The 21292-nt window shown below is 38.1% G+C and overlaps 1 protein-coding gene across 6 annotated transcripts; it reads left to right on the top strand.

Annotated features, from left to right (window-relative positions):
* Positions 1 to 731: 731 nt before the first annotated feature.
* Positions 732 to 19715, top strand: LOC137063546 (putative protein MSS51 homolog, mitochondrial). Of its 6 annotated transcripts, XR_010901398.1 has the most exons (8): positions 732 to 863; positions 2597 to 2772; positions 2870 to 3016; positions 7309 to 7433; positions 8387 to 8950; positions 12626 to 12719; positions 13613 to 13865; positions 17504 to 17639. XR_010901398.1 is itself a non-coding variant. In XM_067434776.1 (7 exons), the coding sequence occupies exons 2-7, from the start codon at positions 2615 to 2617 to the stop codon at positions 13803 to 13805; spliced, it is 1281 nt and encodes a 426-aa protein (XP_067290877.1). In that variant the 5' UTR covers positions 732 to 863; positions 2597 to 2614; the 3' UTR covers positions 13806 to 14546. The 6 variants fall into 6 exon arrangements, 5 of the variants coding, with proteins under 5 accessions (XP_067290877.1, XP_067290881.1, XP_067290880.1 ...); XM_067434776.1 differs by lacking the exon at positions 17504 to 17639 and having other exon boundaries at positions 13613 to 14546; XM_067434780.1 differs by lacking the exons at positions 12626 to 12719; positions 17504 to 17639 and having other exon boundaries at positions 13613 to 13780.
* The last annotated feature ends 1577 nt before the right edge of the window (positions 19716 to 21292 follow it).

Raw genomic sequence — 21292 nt, forward strand, 5'->3', positions numbered from 1 at the left:
TTTCATTCATATAATTATATGAAAACAAAATAAAATGAATAATTAAATCAAATAATATATTTTTGAGATAATGAAAAATAAAATTAAACAAATTCATAATTATGACAAAATTAAAAGTAATTGACAAAATTATATGAAATTATTAGTATCCCATGCATAATTAAATAAAATAATTATGTATTATATAATGAAATAATAAAAAAATAAAAATATATAATTCTATATTATTTCATTGTATAATATATACATATATATAGAGAGAGAGAGAGAATAAAAAGTAAATTAAATTGTCATAATTATGACAAAATAAATGTTATACAAAATTATGAAATTATTATTCCACATACAATTTAATAAATAAATGATGTTTTATATGATGAAAAATAATTCAATAAACGACCCAGAACTTTCACACAATATAAAAACTTTGATCATAGATAAGCATTTAATATTTGATAGCAAATTCCAGCAGATATCTTTTCAGTTTCTAATCTTCCGAGTTCCTTCCTGAGGATCACTGCATGTTTATTGATATCCGGGGATGACGAGAGCGCTTATTTTGGGCAATAATAGAGCGAGGGCGTCTGGATCTGCGGGGGTCAGGAGCTCTTCAGGAAACTCTAGAGCCTCGTCGGGGGCGGAGGGCTGGAAGCAGGGCAAGAAATCTTCTGGGTAATTTGAACATGTACCCAAAGACCCAACCTGGACGAGTGTCAGTCTCTCCCCTCATCCCAAAAAAGGAGAGAGGGATGAGTGCTTGACAAAGAGAGGTGGAGTTACTGCGGCCGTCTGGACCTGCAGAAGCAGCAGCACATCGTGAGACCATCTGCCTTCTCATCAACTCTACACACTGAACTTTCTCTGTGAGTACGGATTTTCAAGATATCATATTTGGGTTTATTTTCTGCATCTCTTATATGGGAGTGTGCAGGTATAACTATATTAGAAATATGTACAGTAGTTTCACGTGATAGAACTATTCTGTTCCTCTCACTCCGTCTGTCCTTTCGCTTTTATGGTTTTAAAGATTGATGGCTTTGCTTGTGAGTGTCTGATGTGAAATATTGGAGCCCTGACGTGCCGTTTATCATGTTTGTTCACACTGTGTCTCTACACAAGAGTTTGCGCTGATGCTTTAATGTCAAGGATTCACATCTGTTGGTGAAAATTGTTTAATGCGTCAATCAGATATGGACGTTATGATAATGTTGAGCAATGCAAGGGTGATTTTCACAAAGAAATGTCTGCTTCACCAACTAAAGACTCTTTGAAAAAAAAAAAGGTTTGATCACAGGAATAAATAACATTTTAAAGTATTTTCACATAGAAAACTGTTATTTTAAAGAGTAATAATATTTCACATTTTACTGTCTTTTTTATCAGATAAGTGCAGCATGGTGAAAAAACTCAACAACAAATACTATTGTGATACTTAATTCTGTAAAAGTACTTAACAGTATATAATTTTATAATTAAAATATTTTATAATTACTAATGTGTATTTTACTTCTTTTGTTTCTTTTTCTTTTTTTCTTTTTTTTACATAAAAAGCTACTTACAATAGGATTTAAATGTGCTTAATTGTCATAAAATAAAATATATAGGTAAAATCACAGAGTAGGGCCAACTTTCTGCAGAGTCAATAGCTCCAGACCTCCAAACCTCTGAGGCCTTCAGATGAGCTCAAGATCAGTGTGTAGAGAGCTTCATGGAATGGGTTTCCATGGCCGAGCAGCTCATCCAAGCCTTACATCACCAAGAGCAATGCAAAGCGAGGGATGCAGTGGAGTAAAGCAGCCGCCACTGGACTCTAGAGCAGTGAGACGTGTTCTCTGAGTGACCAATCACGCTTCTCTGTCTGACTATCCCGTGGACGAGTCTGAGCTTGGCAGTGGCCAGGAGAACAGTACTTGCCTGATTGCATTGTGCCAAGTGTAAAGTTTGGTGGAGGGGGGATTATGGTGTAGGGTTGTTTTTCAGGTGTTGGGCTTTGTCCCTTAGTTCCAGTGAAAGGAACTCTTAATGCTTTAGCATACCAAGACATTTTGGACAATTTCATGCTTCCAACTTTGTGGGAACAGTTTGGGGATGGCCCTTCCTGTTCCACCATGACTGCGCTCCAGTGCACAAAGTGTCGGTCCATAAAGACATGGATGAGTGAGTTTGGTGTGGAGGAACTTCACTGGCCTGCACAGAGTCCTGAGCTCAACCCAGGCCTTCTCGTCCAACATCAGTGCCTGACCTCACAAATGAGCTTCTAGAAGAAAATTCCCATAAACACACTCCTAAACCTTGTGGAAAGCCTTCCCAGAAGAGCTGAAGCTGTTAGAGCTGCAAAGGGTGGGCCGACTCCATATTAAACCCTACGGATTAACAATGGGATGTCATTAAAGTTCATGGGCATTTAAAGGCAGGCATCCCAAAACGTTTGGCAATATAGTGTATGACCCAAAATAAGTATTACTGTATTGCCACAGTGTCTGCGGTATTTCTGCTTGTGCGCTCATAAACTAATGGCTGAGATGTGAACGGTTTGAGAATCAGGCTGTAACTGAAAGGACTAAAGACACTTGCATGAACAGAATCTTGTGTGCAGGTGAAGAGTTCGTCCACAATGGCCGGTCCGGTTCCAGCACTCCCAGACTCTTTTACTCCGACTTCAAACAGCGTTTACTCGGATCAGTTCGGCTTTTACTCTCTGGACTATAACGTTCCTGGACTTTCTAAGGTCATCTTAGACAAACTCAACATGAAAGACTACAAAGATTACAGGTGAGAAACACACACACACACACACACACACACTCACACAGTGTAAACAGAGTTTGTAGCATTATTTAGATGTTGTCACACTTACTCTCTCTTTCAGGGCAGCATTGGAGGGCAAAGGCAAGGTGGGCTTTCGCTCTCACAAAGAGATGTTTCAAAATCTAGAAGACACGTTTAAATTCTGTGCCTGCTGCTCCAAACTACCGCCCAACCTTCCAGATCCTAAAGCGCTCAAACGCTGCATCAAGTGAGTGTGAAGCACTGATGACAATAAGGGGAACTGATTTATGATATGCAAATCAGGGACATTTCATAGTTTCATACATTTCATTCTTTTTTAACACGATTGCTCTAGTAACTACAAGGCCAAATCGAGGAAAAACATCAAGCTTTTGTAAATCATTATTATGACATTTAAATTGACATACTAAATCATCATTATGAGATTAAAAGTCAAAATCATGATATAAAAGGTTGAAATTATAACAAGTCAAAACATAAATCATAATTATGACATAAAAAGTCAAAATTGACATTGAAATTGATTAAAAATAATAAGGATGACAGTCTAAATTATGACAAACTTATAGTTTTTATGAAAAAACTGACATTAAAAATAATTACGTCATTAAAAAGTTAAAATTATGAAATAAAAAAATCTGGTTTAAAGTCATAATTATGGCAAGTCATCTAAATTATGACTTTGAAGATCATAATTATTACTTTAGAAAGTAAAAATTGGGACAAATGTCAACATTCTGACTTACAAAGTCATATTTAAGAAATCCTAATTATGACAAGACGTTTTGAAACTTAGAAATTTAAAAATCATAATATTTACTTTTAAAAATCGCTTAATTTTGACATAAAAAGTCAAAAGTATGACAAACAAAATCATAATTATGACACATGTCGAAATTGACATGAAAAGTCCAAATTATGACATGGAAAGTCCAAGAAAATTATTTTAAAAAAATGACATCAAATGTCAAAATTATAACAAAAATTAATTATGGCACATAAAAGCTAAATTAGGACATAAAATTGAAATTAGGACAAAAAATTATGACACGAAAAGTCAACTGACAAAAAAAGGACATAAAAGTCAAAATTATAACAAAAACTTATGGCATAAAAAAATATAAATTGTGATATAAAAAGGAGAAATTAGGTAAAATCATAGTTATAGCATAGAAAGTTATGACATACAAAGTCATGACAGTAAGTCATTATTTCTTTTTCTTTTTTTTTCTTCTTTTTTTTCACTTTTTAATTTTTATTTGCCCACAGTAAAAAATTTACATTAATACCTTCGCAACACACAATATACAGTTCTATTCATGTTACAGAATATACAAAACCTAAAAAGACAGGAAGTAAAAATAAATAAATATTAGTAAATCAACAACAGCCACAGATAAACAGTTAAATTAATTTAGAGCATCAAAAATAAAAAATAAAATAAATCAAAAGGAATTTTTTCAAAACAGATATTAATAGCAGTCTGATATACATGTTAATGGAGTTCCTTTATATATTGTAAGTCATTATTTCAACGAATTTTATTGTCATAATTATGACTTATATTAATGATTTTTCAATAATATTTACTTAAGCATGATTTCTTTTTCTTATGTGGTGTAACTGGGCTTCCTCATGTAGGTCAGACTTTTTGCAGTGTATTGTGGAGTGTTTTGAACATGAGGTAAAGCAGGGACATAAAACTGGGACAAAACACCAAAAACGGGGACGTCTGGTCACTCACTGACTCTCTCTCTCAGTAGTCTGTCAGTAATCCCTCTATCCCACACAGCTGGTGCTGTCTGTCCCGCAGCGCGTGGAGGTCGGATCACAGTCCTCCTGAAGGCTTCTGCCCTCACATTAGCACCCGCTCATTAACACATACACAGCCTATGCAAGAAGTTGACACCTCTATCTGAAAACCAAGACGTAATGCTATGCGCTAATATGCTAGCATCTCAGCACTGCTAATGATAACCCATTAAACAATTCAGCCTGTTCAAAACCACAGTGATCATAGTTTAACTCTATGGGATACTTTTAGTAAAAATATAGCAAATGCAGCACTTATGAAATAAGCCGTTTGACTTCAGTAAATGGTTCACCTGTGATTTTTCAAATCATAGCAGCCACAGTTTTACTACGGTAAACTCTTTATTTGTGGTAAAATCCTAGAAAAAAGTATAAAAGTTGCAAGTGCAACCTTGTTTTTTATTATTGAATTGCCTGTCTGACCCCGAATTTCCCTCGTGTAGTTCAGTTGACACTGTTCTGGGCCTGAAGAATAAGATACTGCAAAGATCCGACCACAGACATCCACCTAAAAATAGTAGCACACACTGTTCACCCAGTACTGAGTAACGCTGGAGGCCATTTGGGTTTCTTCCATTCAGGCTTTCATTGATCAGAGTGCTGAGTCTCATTCTGTGCTGAGAGAATCCCAGCCTCAGCAACACGAGAGAAAGAGCTCCTCCAGGAATGATCCAGCCTTAACCTTACTTAAGAAGAAGCCACTCTACTAATACATATAGCCTATTCAATATGTAGTTGTACATTTTATATAGAATTTATAGATTTAATATGGATTTTGTGTATATATATACACACACACACACACACACACACACACACATATATATATATATATTAAATCCAAACTAAATATATTAGTTCTATATAAAATGTACAATTACATATTGAATAGGCTATTATAAATATTGTTTTTTTATATGAAAATATGAAATGTATAAAACAACAAAAAAATGTATGTATGTGTATATATATATAGTAGAATTGCATATTTCATATTTAAAATATTTGTTTTTATATATGAATATATAAATAGTATATATGAAAATATGTAAAACAAAACAACAATATATATATTAGGGATGCCACAATTCTTAATATAATATTGAACCTTTCGGTACAACATTCACAGTGCAATACGTCCTTGTGAATTTTGTTTTTTTCGGTTTTGCTTTAAATGAATTATTTATATTTCTCTCTGATTACTTCTTCTCCGTTTGAGTGTGCCTGTGAGTCTACGCACTGATATGAGCAAATATTCAATCATATGCACTAAAGTTAGGGTGTGTTTAGCTGCGCTTTAAAGCCTTGCCGGTTAAACATTTCGTTCGTGTGCTTATGCACTGTTTCAAATGCACCGAGCGCGCAAAAAAAACGAACCGAACCGAAAACTGTGGTTAAAAACTGAGGTATGTATTGAACCGTGGACTAACTGTATTATTATATATATTAGTGTTGTCAATCGATTACAAATTTACTTTTTGTATATATTTTATAATGTAATAAGTTTACAGTTAACCTCCAAATTAATGGAGAAACAACATAAAGGCAGTATGGCATATTTCCCATTTTCTCACAGCTGTGTAAACTGTCTGTGCGTGTGATACTGGTGCACATCTTTCTGTCATGTGTGTGACAGGACATTTACAGACAGCGCATCTCTTTTGTTGCACTTGAATGGTTTAAAAGAACTTGAATAAGTGCGTGATCATATAATGTAATGCTAGCCATGACAGAAAAAAACGGACGCTGCGTTAATTGGATTTAAATAGGCAAATCCTTAAGAGTCTATGATTGGATGATTATTGCAGTGATTATTATGTTATATGTTTCTCAACAGTTCTTCTATCCCTCACTGATGGAGTGTGTAGCTTTTTTATTTCTTTAACAGTCATGTGAAAGACCCATCATGGCCATATTCCAGGATGAGGATGTCCAGATTCATCAGCTCAGACTGAGAGAGAATGGCTGTGAGCGATCATGAAGAATCATTCACACACACATGAAGTCCAGAGCTTAAACTCACTGAAAGTCTTTGGGATGTGCAGAGGAGACTTTACACACTGCTGGACTCTTGCATTGGCAATACAAGATCTGAACCAAAAGCTGATGCACCTCTTCATGAAAATAACATCTCAACATTTATTTCCATCAAGAGGTGCATTCATTTTTGGTCAAAGTCTTGCATAGTGACATCATCATCCTGGAATGATGCGTCTTCTTACATGGCTGTTGAAGAAATGAAAAGCTACACACTCCATCAGTGAGGGTTAGAAGAACTGTTGTCAAACATAAAACATGCTATCAAAATAATCATAACCAGACAGCAACTTTTTTTTAACCAGGCAGGTAAAGTTTTGGTTAGTTTTGGTTAAATATACATCATTTTATATATTTTTAATATAAAATAAGATAGTTGGTTATGTCTCCTTTTGTCTCTGACAGCTGTTCTTGTAAAAGCCTGCAGAGGAGAAATGTTTATGACAGGGTGACACACACACACACACACACACACCACATGATGCACCGCCACAATAAAAACTTAAAGTACTGAAATGATGAGGGCAGCTTCTAAAAACAGCTCAGACCTCTTTAATCTGTCTGTTGATACCTCGACTCAATGATATTACGTAATATGTTTAGTGCTAGAATGTGTTAACTCTTTAACGTCTGTGTTTGTGTGTTTCTCGATGTGCTTTGTCGTCTCAGGTGTCTGAATGTGTATTACTGCAGTAAAGACTGTCAGAAGAAGGACTGGTCTTTGCATAAGAAGTTCTGTAAAATGCTCCACAAGGTCTCCATCGACAGGCTGGTGGAGTGGCTCGTTCACACGGGTGAGAGAGAACGGCGTATATGTGGTCGCTAGGGAGTCGTGAGTGGTTGCTAGGTAATATTCTGTCAATCATCCTGTGGTCCAATAGCAGAGGTGGACAAAATACACAACTCAATTACTTGAGTAAAAGAAAAAGTACTACTGGTCAAATATTACTCCGTTACAAGATTTTTACTTAAGTAAAAGTACAGAAGTATTCGTTTTTAAAAGTGCTTAAGTATCAAAAGTACATTTTCTTTTTTTTTTTTTTTTTTATTGTTGCATTGTTGTATAAATGCACATTATGCCATCATGATGGTTTAACCCCATCAGTGATGCTCTATCTGACATGCTAGCATACGACTGCCTCAAACCCATTTCAACACTTGTATAAAATTTACAAAGCCCTTTACAAAGCTGCTGTCACTTTAAGGCTGAATGCACGGATCCAATACTCTGATACACATCTAATATTCTCCTATCTGTTTACTCTTCTCTTTCTCCCAGACGTTTACATTTTGTTACATTTTATGAGACATATATCAAGTGTACAAGCCAAATTAGCTAATCTTTAATCTTTTCAGAAAACTGAAACATATATTTTTTTTTTAATTATGCCCATGAGTGCACACACTGTGCCAAGAAACCGTTTTCTTCCATTTTGCTTTAAACTGATCAGTGTTCAATAATGATTGCAAAGCATGACCCTACAAGGGTGATTACTGATTACTGTTTGCAAAAAAAAACTTATTAAAGAAGAATAAAAATCATCCACTGAAATCTACTACAGAAACGACTTTTGACTTTGAGAACCTTGATAGAATATAGTGTAAAAAGTAAAAATACTTAAGTAAAAGGTACGATACTTGTCTTTCAAATGTAGTGAAGTTAAAATAATTTATTTTCAGAGAAAATAATTTGCAAGTAAAGATACTCAAAAAGTGTACTTAAGTACTGTCCACCTCTGTCCAATAGGAGATCTTCCTTTCCCTACGGAGGTGTGGTCTCGTCCAGCTAAAGACGTCAAGTGTTGGGACCACTGGGTCTCCATGCAAGGAGATCTGACGCCCCGTCTGGAGCCCATCCTGTCCGGAAAAAACATGGCAGAGCTCTGGACCAATGCCTGCAGGCCGCGGCCGGAGGAGGCGGAGCTTCACAAGTCTGTGTGGCGGGTGTGCAGCGAATTCTTCTCTCGGTCACTGACGGTGGGCCTCGGGATTCAAATGTCCCGCCTGGACCCGTATTCCCGCCCTCTGACCGTACATCTGGTCGGCGCCGGTCACAACGAGACCCTCGGAGCCAGAAGCACAGACATGGACGAGCTCAGCCGCATGTTCCCGGGGCACCAGGGGCTAGAGGTGGTGATGGTGGGGCCCGAGGTGGTCCAGGGGCCCATCATGAGGCCTCCGCTGAGGGCGTTCGGGCCCCGGGGAAGAGTGTACATCAGCGCTTACAAGGGCCTCTACCACCAGTTCTGGGAGGAAGTTGTAGAGAAAGTAGAAGCGGCCAAACCAGATCTAGTGGTCGGATTTCACCCAGGTACACACAAACCTCTGCAAAACATCTATAACATATCATAAACTAAAACTATTAAAAATCATATTTAAATAGAGCTGAAATAATTTTAAAGGGTTAGTTCACCCGAAAATGAAATTGATGTCATTAACTCCTCACCCTAATGTCGTTCCTCACCCGTAAGACCTCCGTTCATCTTCACACACAGTTTAAGATATTTTATATTTAGTCCGAGAGCGTATGCAATTGAATGCACACTATACTGTCCATGTCCAGAAAGGGAATAAAACATCATCACAGTAGTCCATATGAGACATCAGTGGGTTAATTAGAGTCTCTTGAAGCATCCAAAATACATTTGGGTCCAAAAATAACAAAAACTACGACTTTATTCAGCATTGTCTTCTCTTCCGGGTTTGTTTTCAATCCTCAAATAAAGATTCAAACGGTTATGAATCAGCATATTGATTCACGATTCGGATCGCCAATGTCACGTGATTTCAGCAGTTTGACACGCGATCCAAATCATGAATCAATACGCTGATTCATAACCGTTTGAATCTTTATTGACTAATAGCTAAATAAAATTAATTAAAGCAAAATATTAATGTATTCTATTATATATAAATAAATACTAGAATAATGAGTAACATTAGATGAGATGAAAATATGAAGTGTAAAATGAGTCATCTACGCAATTATATCATTTTAAAGTTGTTTGAGTTTTTTTTGTTCAACTTTTAGATGTGCTTCAATAGTGTTATCTTAGTATTAATAACATACTATTATAATGTTTATTGATCCTTTTAATCATTAATTTCAGTTTTCCTTTTAGTTTTAGTTATGTCCTTTTGCCATTTTTATTCGTTTGCATTTGTTTTTTTATTTAAATTTTAGTTTTAACTATTTTATTACTTTAAACTTATTTATTTAAATTAGTTGTCAAGGCAACATTTTTCGTTTTCATTTAATGTTTTAAAATTTAACTTTTTTCTGTTTAGGTTTTTCAGTATTTATTTTAAATATATATTTTATTTTATTTCCACTTTATTTCAGTGAATGAAAGCTAATTCTTAATAGTTTTAGTTAACTGTACCAACAGTGGTCCTCAGTTCTAACAGATAAAGACTTAAAGCCACAATATGTAATTTTTTGCCGCTAGATGTCGCTTATTTAAAACAAAGGCGTAGCTTGAGGACGCCTGGATTACACAGATCTTTTATTCTGCCGCAGCGAGCGCTTCGGCTTCTTCCGCTCGTGTGTGTGTGTGGGGTAACGCAGCGCTGTTTATCATATTACACACATCTGATCTGAGTGTGTAGAAAGTTACGTTAGAATGCTACTCTGTGTTCGATCAGCGGCTGCTATGAGACACTTATTCACACTGCAGTGAGCTAGATCAATATTAAAACATTAGCCTGACAAGCCAGACCCACATCAAGATGTTGGGTCTGGGAACTTGGCATTGGGGCGGGATAAACGGTTATCTTTCAAATTCCCCTGCACGCAATCGGATAGCGCTACAACCAACCAGAGCGCTATCAGTGGTGAGTCCCACGCATTTTCCCACCAGCGGAGCTAGTTGACAGATTAAACTTTTGCCGTATTCGGTCGGCAAAAATCCGAACACATCTTCCTTTTATAAGAATTACTTCAATGCCATTCTTTGTTAGCTGTGAAGTAGAAGAAAATTCACACGGAACCGTCGCAACTCTGCCGTCATAATATTAAGCCCGCCCACCCACAATTTGATTGGCCTGACTAAAGTTTGGTTTTTCAAGCTTGCAAGCCAATGGAGAGTTGCTAGACGCCCTGGCTGTAAATTACATTTGCTGCCGCTTGCTAGCCACTAGGCTAGTAAAACATGGTACCCGAGGTAAATCAAGAAAACGATTTTTAGAGCGATATCTTTATCATTATCTGTCCAGCAGAATAACTAACTGCTTTGACCTATAGGATTAATTATGCTTGATATATTGATCATGCTCACAAGCATTGAGGATCTTAATTAGGCTCACAACATCAAACTCATATTAACCTAATTAACCTTTAAAGCACGCTAATGTAATACTTAGCATTCATTAACTAAATAATTCTCTACAAAAAAAAAAAAAAACTCAAAATAATCAGGGAGTTCATTGAAATGAATAGCATGTTCGATGTGTATAGTGAGTCTGAGGTGTTGAGGAGTTTACTAGGAGAGAGATATGACTTTCACTGCGGTCTGTTGTCTTCGTGTTCACACGTTTGACCCTTCGAGCTCAAGTGGGGGGTTTAGTTTCCATCTATAGCATCAGACGGACGTTTCTTTTAGGGAGAATCGTTCTGTAGACAGGTGCCTGTTCATCAGCGCCGTAATTCATCTCTGTCTGACTTTTACTAGCCGTGATTCAGAGTAACAGCTGAGAGTTTGAGAGATCCCTGAGCAGTTTACCAGAATGACCAACCTCTCTCACACACACACACACTGACTAGACAGTATTGTAGCAGTAACATTAGCATTTTCCATGACCGGGGATGTGAAGTCGTTAAAGCCCGGACTGGTCACCAGAGGGTTGCTGGATCTAACCCTGTGAGATATAAGATGAGCTCTAACTGAGGATTATCTCTGTAATAAGTGAGCTGTGAGTCGCTTTGAATCAAAGCATCCGCTAAATTAGCAGGTAATTATTTACTTAGTGGTAAATTTTAGCGTTGCCTAGCTGTGAGGTTGTGAACTGCAATCCCCCACCGCTCACCCCTCCCATAGAGGAGCTACGGTGGCTGACACAGGACAAAGATGTCATCGTCAGAGACAGCAGATAGTAACTAGCACTCTGTAGAGAAGTTTGTCCCTTTAGGGCTACTGTAGAAACATGACAGCGCAAAATGGCGACTTCACTGTAAGGGGACCTGCGGTGTGTGTAGATAGAAACGGCTCATTCTTGGGTAATAAAAACATAACGGTTCATTATGTAAAGTCTTTATACATCACTAAAAACATAGTTATGTATTTGATATTGCATTTCTGTCAATAGATCCACAAAAATACTACACACTGCACCTTTAAATGTAAAAACTGAAGAATTCTTACTGATAAATGACTAAAATATATTTAACCTTTTTGAATCATATCCATGATTGTTTTGTTTTTTTTACCAAGTTTTGTGCGATTCCTATGAAATTATATATATATATTTTTTTTTAATTGGTCAAAAATGAAAAAACATATATATTTATTTTTATATTCATATTAAATTTTTTTTTTATATTAACTAAAATTAAAAAATATGTACCTCAACAGTACCTCAATGATACTAAAATAACACTGCTTCCAAGTTGGTCATTTTTCTCAGCTCACTCCTTTGTGACAAAACATTCATTTTGGACTGTGCTAAGCTTGCTTTTCCTCCAAACAAGCTTCATATCGACATCATCTTGCTGAAAACCCATGCAGTAGTGACACACACTCCATCATTCTGACCCTTTATAGCACTGCTGCTGCTTTTCTAGCTCCCTGAAAGCGCTTATCAACTTTAAATCTGCTCGTATCCAAACACTCATGACAACACTTCTAATCTGGGAATAGAGGATATATACGTGCTATCAATCATAAAGTGGAGACAAACAAACAAAGACCGAGATTATCCAGCTAAACTCCTTCTGATGGCTCTGCACCTGTCCTCCTCTGGTTCCCTCTGTGTTTGTGGTCTCGTGCAGGGTTTCACGCATCTCAGGGGTTAGGAGAGGGATGGCTGCCCACATTACTGCTGCTCAGAGACTACAGCATCCCATCCATCTTCACCATGTACAAGTAGGTGACACCCAGTCATATACTCTCCAGTTAAAGGGTTAGTCCACCTAAAAATGAAAATTCTGTCATTAACTCCTCTCCCTAATGCCGTTCGACACCCATCAGACCTCCGTTCATCTTCACACACAGATGAAGATATTAGTGTTGAAATCCGACGGCTCAGAAAGGCCTTCATTGACACCAATGTCATTTCCTCTCTCAAGACCCATAAAGGCACTAAAGACGTCGTTACAAAGCCCGTCTCACTACAGCGGCTCTACAATCATGTTATGAAGTGACAAGAATAGTTTTTATGTTTCATGTGTGTCGATTCATGTTTCGGATCGCGTGTCAAACTGCTGAAATCATGTGACATTGGTGATCCGAATCATGAATCGATTCACTGATTCATAACAGAAATCGGCCCATCACTATACAAGTCGTTATTTAGATTTTTTTGCGCACAAAAACTATTCTCGTGGCTTCATCAAATGATTGTAGAGCCGCTGTAGTGAGAGATCTTGAGAGAGAAAATGACATTGGTGTCAATGAAGGCCTTTCTGAGCCGTCGGATTTCATCAGATAAATCAAGCAAGGAACATGCAAGCAATATGCTAAAATCATGTGAATCTGTTTTTGTGATAGACTTTATTGCCTTTAAAATATTAAACTTTAAAACTACTTTAAACTAGCCTAGAAATCTAGACGTAACCTAGTGGCAGAGTTGTGAAGGTGAGGGTTAACCCTAGGGTTAGGTAGGCTAACCCTAACCATAGTGCGCTCGCAACTGCAGACTGTGAAGTCTGATCTATTGCTGATGTCGATTAAATTCAGATTCACGCACTGCACAATCACACACGTTCCTGGACCGCTCTACTGTGTCGGTCATCTCTGCTGTGTCTCTTTGTTTGCAGTGATGCAGAGCTGCAGTATTCCTTGCAGATCCTCATAGAACTAGAGATGGACGTTAAAGACACCGGACCGAATCCCTTCAGCTCCCAGAAACCCGAGCAGGTCCAGGCCAGCCCAAACAAACCCCCCAGCTACTGCAACGCTTTTTACATTTACTTCCAGGGTCTGCTGGAGTCACGACAGGAGGAAGAGTAGATTGAGATTTGCTTTCTGAATGCATTTCTCTCGTTGGGCACCGGTTGCAAATAATACCCTGTAAGAGGCATCTTCATTTTCTTTGAGTTTTCTATTGGAATTAGAGTATTATAAATGTTTGTCTTGTTTATTAAGAGGGTTTTGTTTTTTAGTAATATCTCTGAGCTGAATAACTCCCTCTAGTGTTCGGCAACTGATAACACCTGTAGGGTCCTGCTTAAAGGCATTTAGTAGTCAGTCTAACATGCCTGTCAGTAAAGCAAAAAACTGTTTTTAATCTTGTCATGACAAATCGAGTCCTCCCTCAAAATCGTGTTTCCCTAAACTGTCAGTTAAGGGGGGGCGGGGGGGTATTACAGCCAATCTCATGTTAATCTTGAGTAGCATTGCATCCTTCGTATCTCAAAAAAAAGTTTTATTAGATTTATAAAAGACAGATAAGCTGGATCGACTCTTTCCGATAACAACCAAACTCGTGGAGGAATGCAGTGGGTAGAGATTTCAGGGAGGACCCAATTTGTCACTTACATCACGGCTGCGTCTGAAAACCCAGGCAGTGACTTGTAGCCTCACTGGCTCATCAGATAATCCCTGCGTCCCATTCTATCCATACTAAATAGTATTTGAAATGAGAATTACTATGTCCCAAATCGTAGTATGCAGAAAAGAGTATTAAAAAGATACCCGGACGGTTTACTATTTCCGGTCTGAATTCGAAGTGCAGATCAACGCGCACTTTAATATTACCCACAGCCCATTGCAATGTGGACGAGGATTCGATAAGAACTACAAACGCAAATAAAAAGTGCTAGAAAACTACAAACATGACGGATGTGCGAGGCCGACGCTTCAGTAGTGAGGTTTAGATAAAGGTTTGAGTGATGAATTATCAGTATTTAACCTGACAAAAAGATATTTATTCAGTGTTGTCCACATTATATTTCACCTGCAGCAGCATTGAGAACTTTTGTATTGATATGTTTGGCCGTTAACTTTTAAATGCATCAATATATTTAAACTGCAAACACACGAGGAGAGTCTGCATTAAAGACACACACATGACAGATCAACGTGCGGCTACATTTCTCTCCGATAATAGGAAATTAAACTGAATGTGGAGGATTTGAACTGACGAATCTGGCGAGGATTGACAGGGCAGTTTAAACGGTGATGGGATGCACGTAACTAAGCGACGAGTCCGTTAAAGATAACGAAGTAATATGTCCCGAAGCTTGCATACTTTTCTGCTACACACTCAAAAGTATGTACTTTTTCTTCACAAAAAGAGTACATACTTTTAGGATGTAGTATTGGGACGCAGCAAATGACTTGTAAGGCAGCGTTTGCGCACGAAGGCACCTCATGAAACTGATTTCAGACAGCGTAACAGTTTGATGATCTACAGCAAAATAGAGAGAGCTTTGGTGAGAACTAAACAAATATTGAATTACTACAGTAGTAATTTCTCTTTAGAAATGACAAACGTACATTTACTCACAAACTGACCAGCAAGCGCAATTTTCGGACAGCATCTTTTTTTTTCTAGCTCAGCTGTCACAGAATGGAAAGCACAGGATTCTGGGATATCAAAAGCAGTGAAGGATACATTTATGCTGCCTTCAAAACTCGATCAGATGAAGGTCTCTCAGAAGGCAGGAAGTAAAGCAAACATTATTCGGACGTGCCTTGATGCCTTCCGATGCCTTCTTGATATGTGTCCTCTGAAGGCAGGTTTCAGACGCAGCCCATGTCTATTTTTTTCTCTTTGGACAAAATCTTGGTTGGAAATAAATCGATTATACTTACCTCAAGTGTGTTGACTGGATAATGGCTGGCACATACATACCCTTAAAGAAAAGAAAAACACATATTACAGTTTATTATGAGATTACAGCATTTATTTAAGAAGTGTTAAATAAATGTTTCATCTAAAACTGCTGTTATTTGCTGCACAATGTATGAAACTTGAACGCCCCCTAGTGCTGAAATCTGCCTTTGCTGAAAGAAGAAATGATTTTTTTCTTCTTAATATAATCAATTATATATTATTATTTTAATGACAGGTTTTTATTTTTAAAACAAAAGGTCTGTTTTGATTTCTGTGTCAGATTGTGTATTATCCCTGTTTTATTTTAGATTCACTTAAGTGAATATTATTTATTTCATTGATATGGAAGTATTCTAAAGCTAATACATTTATGTAAGCAATTTTTTTGAAGTGTCTGTCTGTCATTGAAACCCAAACTGGGCTTATATAGCTTATATATTGATTTAATAAAAATATGTATATACAACAACAAAAAAATCTATGAGAGATGAGAGAGGGTAGACACCCCGAGAATCGTCTCACAGAAGCCTCGAGAAAACACCCGCACAGCCGCGCGCGAGTATAAAACACCCGACACACACACACACACACACGCACACACGCTCAGCCTCACTTCATCCTATGTAAACGTGTGACCGGAAACAATGAACGACTCCAACAGGTAAGAGCCACGTTTTAAAACCATGTTCTGTTATATTTCTGTGAATAAAGTAATACTTTACTGCAAGACATATGAGGTCACGTGATGATCCATTCCAGTCTGGATTGTTTACCTTATGCACTGACACACGTGCACTTTTAAAGTTTTTAATCTCTAAACAGACTTGTATAAGTTATTATTCGAGAGTTTATAATTGAATTGTTCCTAGTTATGTCTTTGTGTGTTTATTGACTTGCGTATATCTTGCATTAAATATGCAATGTGTCTCGTCTCAGCTGTCTCACTGCATGCTGTATATTTTGAGAGGTGATATAAATATCCCAGCAGCTGCTTGTGCTTCTGTTCATTCACTCTGGCCTTACGAATGCTCTCAATTATTATTTAATAGCCTAATTAAATACAGGACAATCTGCTGTTTACACATTTATTTCCTGTCCCCCCCCCCCCCCTGCATTCTTTTGTATTTTTGTGTTTATTAAAACAATAGGCTAATAATTTTAAACAAGCACTGAATATCTCTAGTGTTCGATTCCCATTCACTCCAAATGAAATAGTCTTTATTAGAAACCAATCTTACTCTTTAACACACTCGAGGTTGTCCAATGGCAAAGTTTATAGTGAACTTTATTGATATTAACATGAACTCCATAGGCCCAAAAATATGCACAATGGAGTGTTTGGTTTCTAAATGTGACTTAATGGGAAAGTTCACGCAAAATCCTTAGCCAATCTAGGTGTATATGACCTTTTTCTTTCAGATGAACACTATCAAGAGTTATATTGAAAAATATCCTGGCTAATCCAAGCTTTATAATGGCAGTGAATGGTTGTGTCGTTTTTGCATAAAGGTGCATCTATCCATCATATAACTGCTCCACACGGCTCAGGGGGGTTAAAAAATGCCTTCTAAAGTGAAGTGGCCCCTTTTTTATAAGAAAAATATCCATATTTACAACTTTATAGACTAAAATATGCATGTTCATCTGTCCTTGTAGAACCTTTTAAATATATATTTAAACTCTCTTTTAGTCTGTTTTATTCCTTTGATGCAAAGCTGAATATTCAGCTTTCATTTGCATTTATTTTTTCCTATTATCAGAACAGACAAAGCACTCATTTCTCTCTCTCTCTCTCTCTCTCTCTCTCTCTCTCTCTCTCTCTCTCTCTCTCTCTCTCTCTCTCTCTCTCTCTCTCTCTCTCTCTCTCCAGTGTTTCAGACAGTAAGGCCAATAAGCCTATTGCATTCCGCTCAACGAAGGAGATGTTTGAGAAAATGGAGGAATCATTTAAAATCTGTGCAGCGTGTGAGAGACTCCCATCACAAGTCACGGGTTCACTAAAGCGATGCACACGGTACGACGACGACAACATGATTTTGATGAGGCGAGACTGCATGTTATATCTCACATCTGTAATGTCTCTGTCTTGCAGCTGTCTGAATGTGTATTACTGCAGTAAAGAGTGTCAGAAGAAAGACTGGCGCCAACATAAACTCTACTGCAACAAACTGCGCATGGCGGCGGTGGACAGACGTGTCGAGTGGCTCCTTTATAAAGGTGAGGAGGAGGAAGATGCAGGCGGGCCACCATTAATGTCTTTTTAGGTTTGTTTCAAATTATTCCTAATATCCAATAGGAGATCTTCCTTTCCCTGTGGAGGTGTGGTCTCGTCCTGCTAACAAAGTAAGTTGTTGGAACGACTGGTTGTCGATGCAAGGAGATCTGACAGCCCGCCTGGAGCCCATCCTGTCTGGACAAAACATGACAGAGCTCTGGACCAATGCCTGCAGGCCGCGGCCGGAGGAGGCGGAGCTTCGTGAGTCTGTGTGGCGGGTGTGCAGTGAGTTTTTCTCTCGCCCTCTTACGATCGGAATGGGACTGAGGATGTTTAACTTAAATCCGTACTCTCGGCCTCTCACCATCCACGTGGTTGGCGCTGGTCACAACGAGACCCTCGGAGCCAGAAGCACAGACATGGACGAGCTCAGCCGCATGTTCCCGGGGCACCAGGGGCTAGAGGTGGTGATGGTGGGGCCCGAGGTGGTCCAGGGGCCCATCATGAGGCCTCCGCTGAGGGCGTTCGGGCCCCGGGGAAGAGTGTACATCAGCGCTTACAAGGGCCTCTACCACCAGTTCTGGGAGGAAGTTGTAGAGAAAGGAGAAGCGGCCAAACCAGATCTAGTGGTCGGATTTCACCCAGGTACAAACAAACCTCCGCAAAACATCCATACACGAGTATAAAGTTTGTGGTCTGTAAGATTTTTATTTTTAGGCTCATCAAGGCTGCATCTATTTAATAAAAAATACAGTAAAAAAGTGATACTGTAAAATATTACCATTATAAAAAAGTTTTCTATTTGAATCTGTTTTAAAATGTAATTTATTCCTGTGATCAAAGCTGAATTTTCAGCATCATTACTCCAGTCTTCAGTGTCACATGATCCTTCAGAAATCATTCTAATATGATGATTTGATGCACAAGGAATATTTCTGATTATTATCAATGTTGAATATAGCTTTGCTGCTTAATATTAGGGATATTAAGGATCTCTCATCTGGGTAACAGATAAATCTAAAGCACTGATTCTGCTGTTTATACTTTTAAACTCACTGTCGTGATTGAGCTTCATTGATTATGAACTTTATTTGCAGAGTTTGACGGACAGGAAGTGAATCAGGATTGGTTGCCTACACTCCTACTGCTACGGGATTATAATATCCCGACTTTATTCACCATGATCGAGTATGTGAAAAATACACATTCACACACTCTGCACAGGACTCTATATCTGAGAATAATAGCTGTTTTACTAACTCTGATCTGTCTGTCTCCCTGTCTATCTGTCTGCCTGCCTGCCTGTCTGTCTGTCTGTCTGTCTGTCTGTCTGTCTGTCTATCTATCTATCTATCTATCTATCTATCTATCTATCTATCTATCTGTCTGTCTGTCTGTCTGTCTGTCTGCCTCTCTCTCTCTCTCTCTCTGTCTGTCTGCCTCTCTCTCTCTCTGTCTGTCTGCCTCTCTCTCTCTCTCTGTCTGTCTGTGTGTCTGTCTGCCTCTCTCTCTGTCTGTCTGCCTCTCTCTCTGTCTGTCTGCCTCTCTCTCTCTCTGTCTGTCTGCCTCTCTCTCTCTCTCTCTCTCTCTCTGTCTGTCTGTGTGTCTGTCTGCCTCTCTCTCTGTCTGTCTGCCTCTCTCTCTGTCTGTCTATCTGTCTGTCTTCAGTGATGCAGAGCTGCAGCGTTCTCTTCAGATGTTCTTGGAGTTGGAGATGCATGTTAAGGACTCCGGCTCAAACCCCTTCAGCTCTTTGAAACCTGAACAATTGCCAAAAAGCCCCAACAAAGCACCCATTTATGGCAACGCTCACTACATTTCTTTCTGTGGACTGCTGGAGATGAAAGAGGAGGAAGAACAAAACTAATACTGGATATTTTAACCCAACCTTAACCTCAGAGAGAATAGAGGCGACTATGTGTCAAATTTGATTGATTGATGGGGTCATAAAAATTCCATAACCCCCCCTCCTTCCCCCCCTCCCTCCCACCGGACTGGACACCTGTTCCTGGACACAATTTCCGGACACCTGTTTTATGACTATCAGTTTGACCATCTGTTTTCTTACCACCCTCCTCCTCCTATACACCCCCCTTTCAAAGGAATTTATGACTGTTTTTGTAACTTTGTGTGTGTGTGTTTTCGTAACTGTTTGAAAACAATCAAAGAATGTTTCAAATGTACTCTTGAGTGGGGTTTTGGCATAGGAATAGCAGTGACAAGTATAAGATCATGGAAATCAGTTTTTATTAAACAAAGATTGTATTTCACATACATTTTAGATGTTTAAAAACATTAAAAACGTCTCTGTTAAATACAAGGGTATGGTATGTTTAAAGATAAAGACAAGTTAAAGTTTGTTTTTCTCTTTGACATACATACAGCTTGTTAAAAAAGTCAATGTTCAATCATTTTAAAAAGTAAATATAAAGACAAGTTATAGAGTAGGTTCAAAAAGGTATATGTATTAAACATATCAAAGAAAGAAAGTACGAATAATGTTATTTCACTTACACGAGTTTTCTTTAGGAAAAAAACAATGTTTTCTTATGGAGCTTGGTGTAAAAGCGTCCTCTCTCTCCGATGGCAGAAGCGGAATGAGCTGTGGGAGCGTGTGTAAAGACACACCCCCAGTCTCCGCCCCTAACACTCCCATTGATCTGGTACAACGAATAAAAGTAAAATAAAAAATAAAAGCTAAACAAATAATATTAAGTTGTTTCACATTAGATTGTAATGTTCCATTTTTATTTAGTTTAGACAAAACAATGTTTTCTTATGGAGTTCAGTGCAAAAGCATCCTCTCTCTCCGATGACAGAAGCGGAATGAGCTGCTTGAGGCTGCGTAAAGTTCCCCACCCAGTCTCCGCCCCTAACACTCCCCCTCAATGCTAGAGAATGCATCAGTTAGAGTTCAATAATAGTGAATAAAAGTTAATAATACTTATTTTTGTTTTAACATGTGTTGTTTAGTTCAATGTAGTTTATTTATTTGTTCATGACACTATCAAGACTAGTTGTTTCAACACACACACACACACACACACATACACACACACACACACACACACACACACACACACACACACACACACACACACACACACACACACACACACACACACAGCAGTGATTAAAATGAATAAAAAATAAAAGCAAAATAATATTAAGTAATTTTCACATTACATTTTAACGTTACATTTTTATTTAGTTAGACAAAAACAATGTTTTCCTATGGAGTTCAGTGCAAAAGCATCCTCTCCCTCCGATGGCTAAATCGTCAGTGAGAGCCGGGGGTACGTGTAAAATCCCCCCCAGTCTCCGCCCCTAACACTCCCCTCAGAGCAGAAGAAAACACCCAGTCTATACAGAGGTGAAGATCTAAATAATGGTACAATAATTAAAAACAAATAACACTTAAAATAATGGTCGTTTTTAGTTGTT

This window comes from Pseudorasbora parva, chromosome 24, assembly GCF_024679245.1.
Source record: "Pseudorasbora parva isolate DD20220531a chromosome 24, ASM2467924v1, whole genome shotgun sequence".
Classification (NCBI taxonomy): domain Eukaryota; kingdom Metazoa; phylum Chordata; class Actinopteri; order Cypriniformes; family Gobionidae; genus Pseudorasbora; species Pseudorasbora parva.

Coding starts and splice junctions, on each gene's coding strand:
- LOC137063546 (XM_067434776.1), top strand. CDS start 2,615: ATGGCCGGTCCGGTTCCAGCACTCCCAGACTCTTTTACTCCGACTTCA. Junction 7,434..8,386: donor GGAGTGGCTCGTTCACACGG/GTGAGAGAGAAC, acceptor TCTGTCCAATAG/GAGATCTTCCTTTCCCTACG. Junction 8,951..12,625: donor AGTGGTCGGATTTCACCCAG/GTACACACAAAC, acceptor GGTCTCGTGCAG/GGTTTCACGCATCTCAGGGG.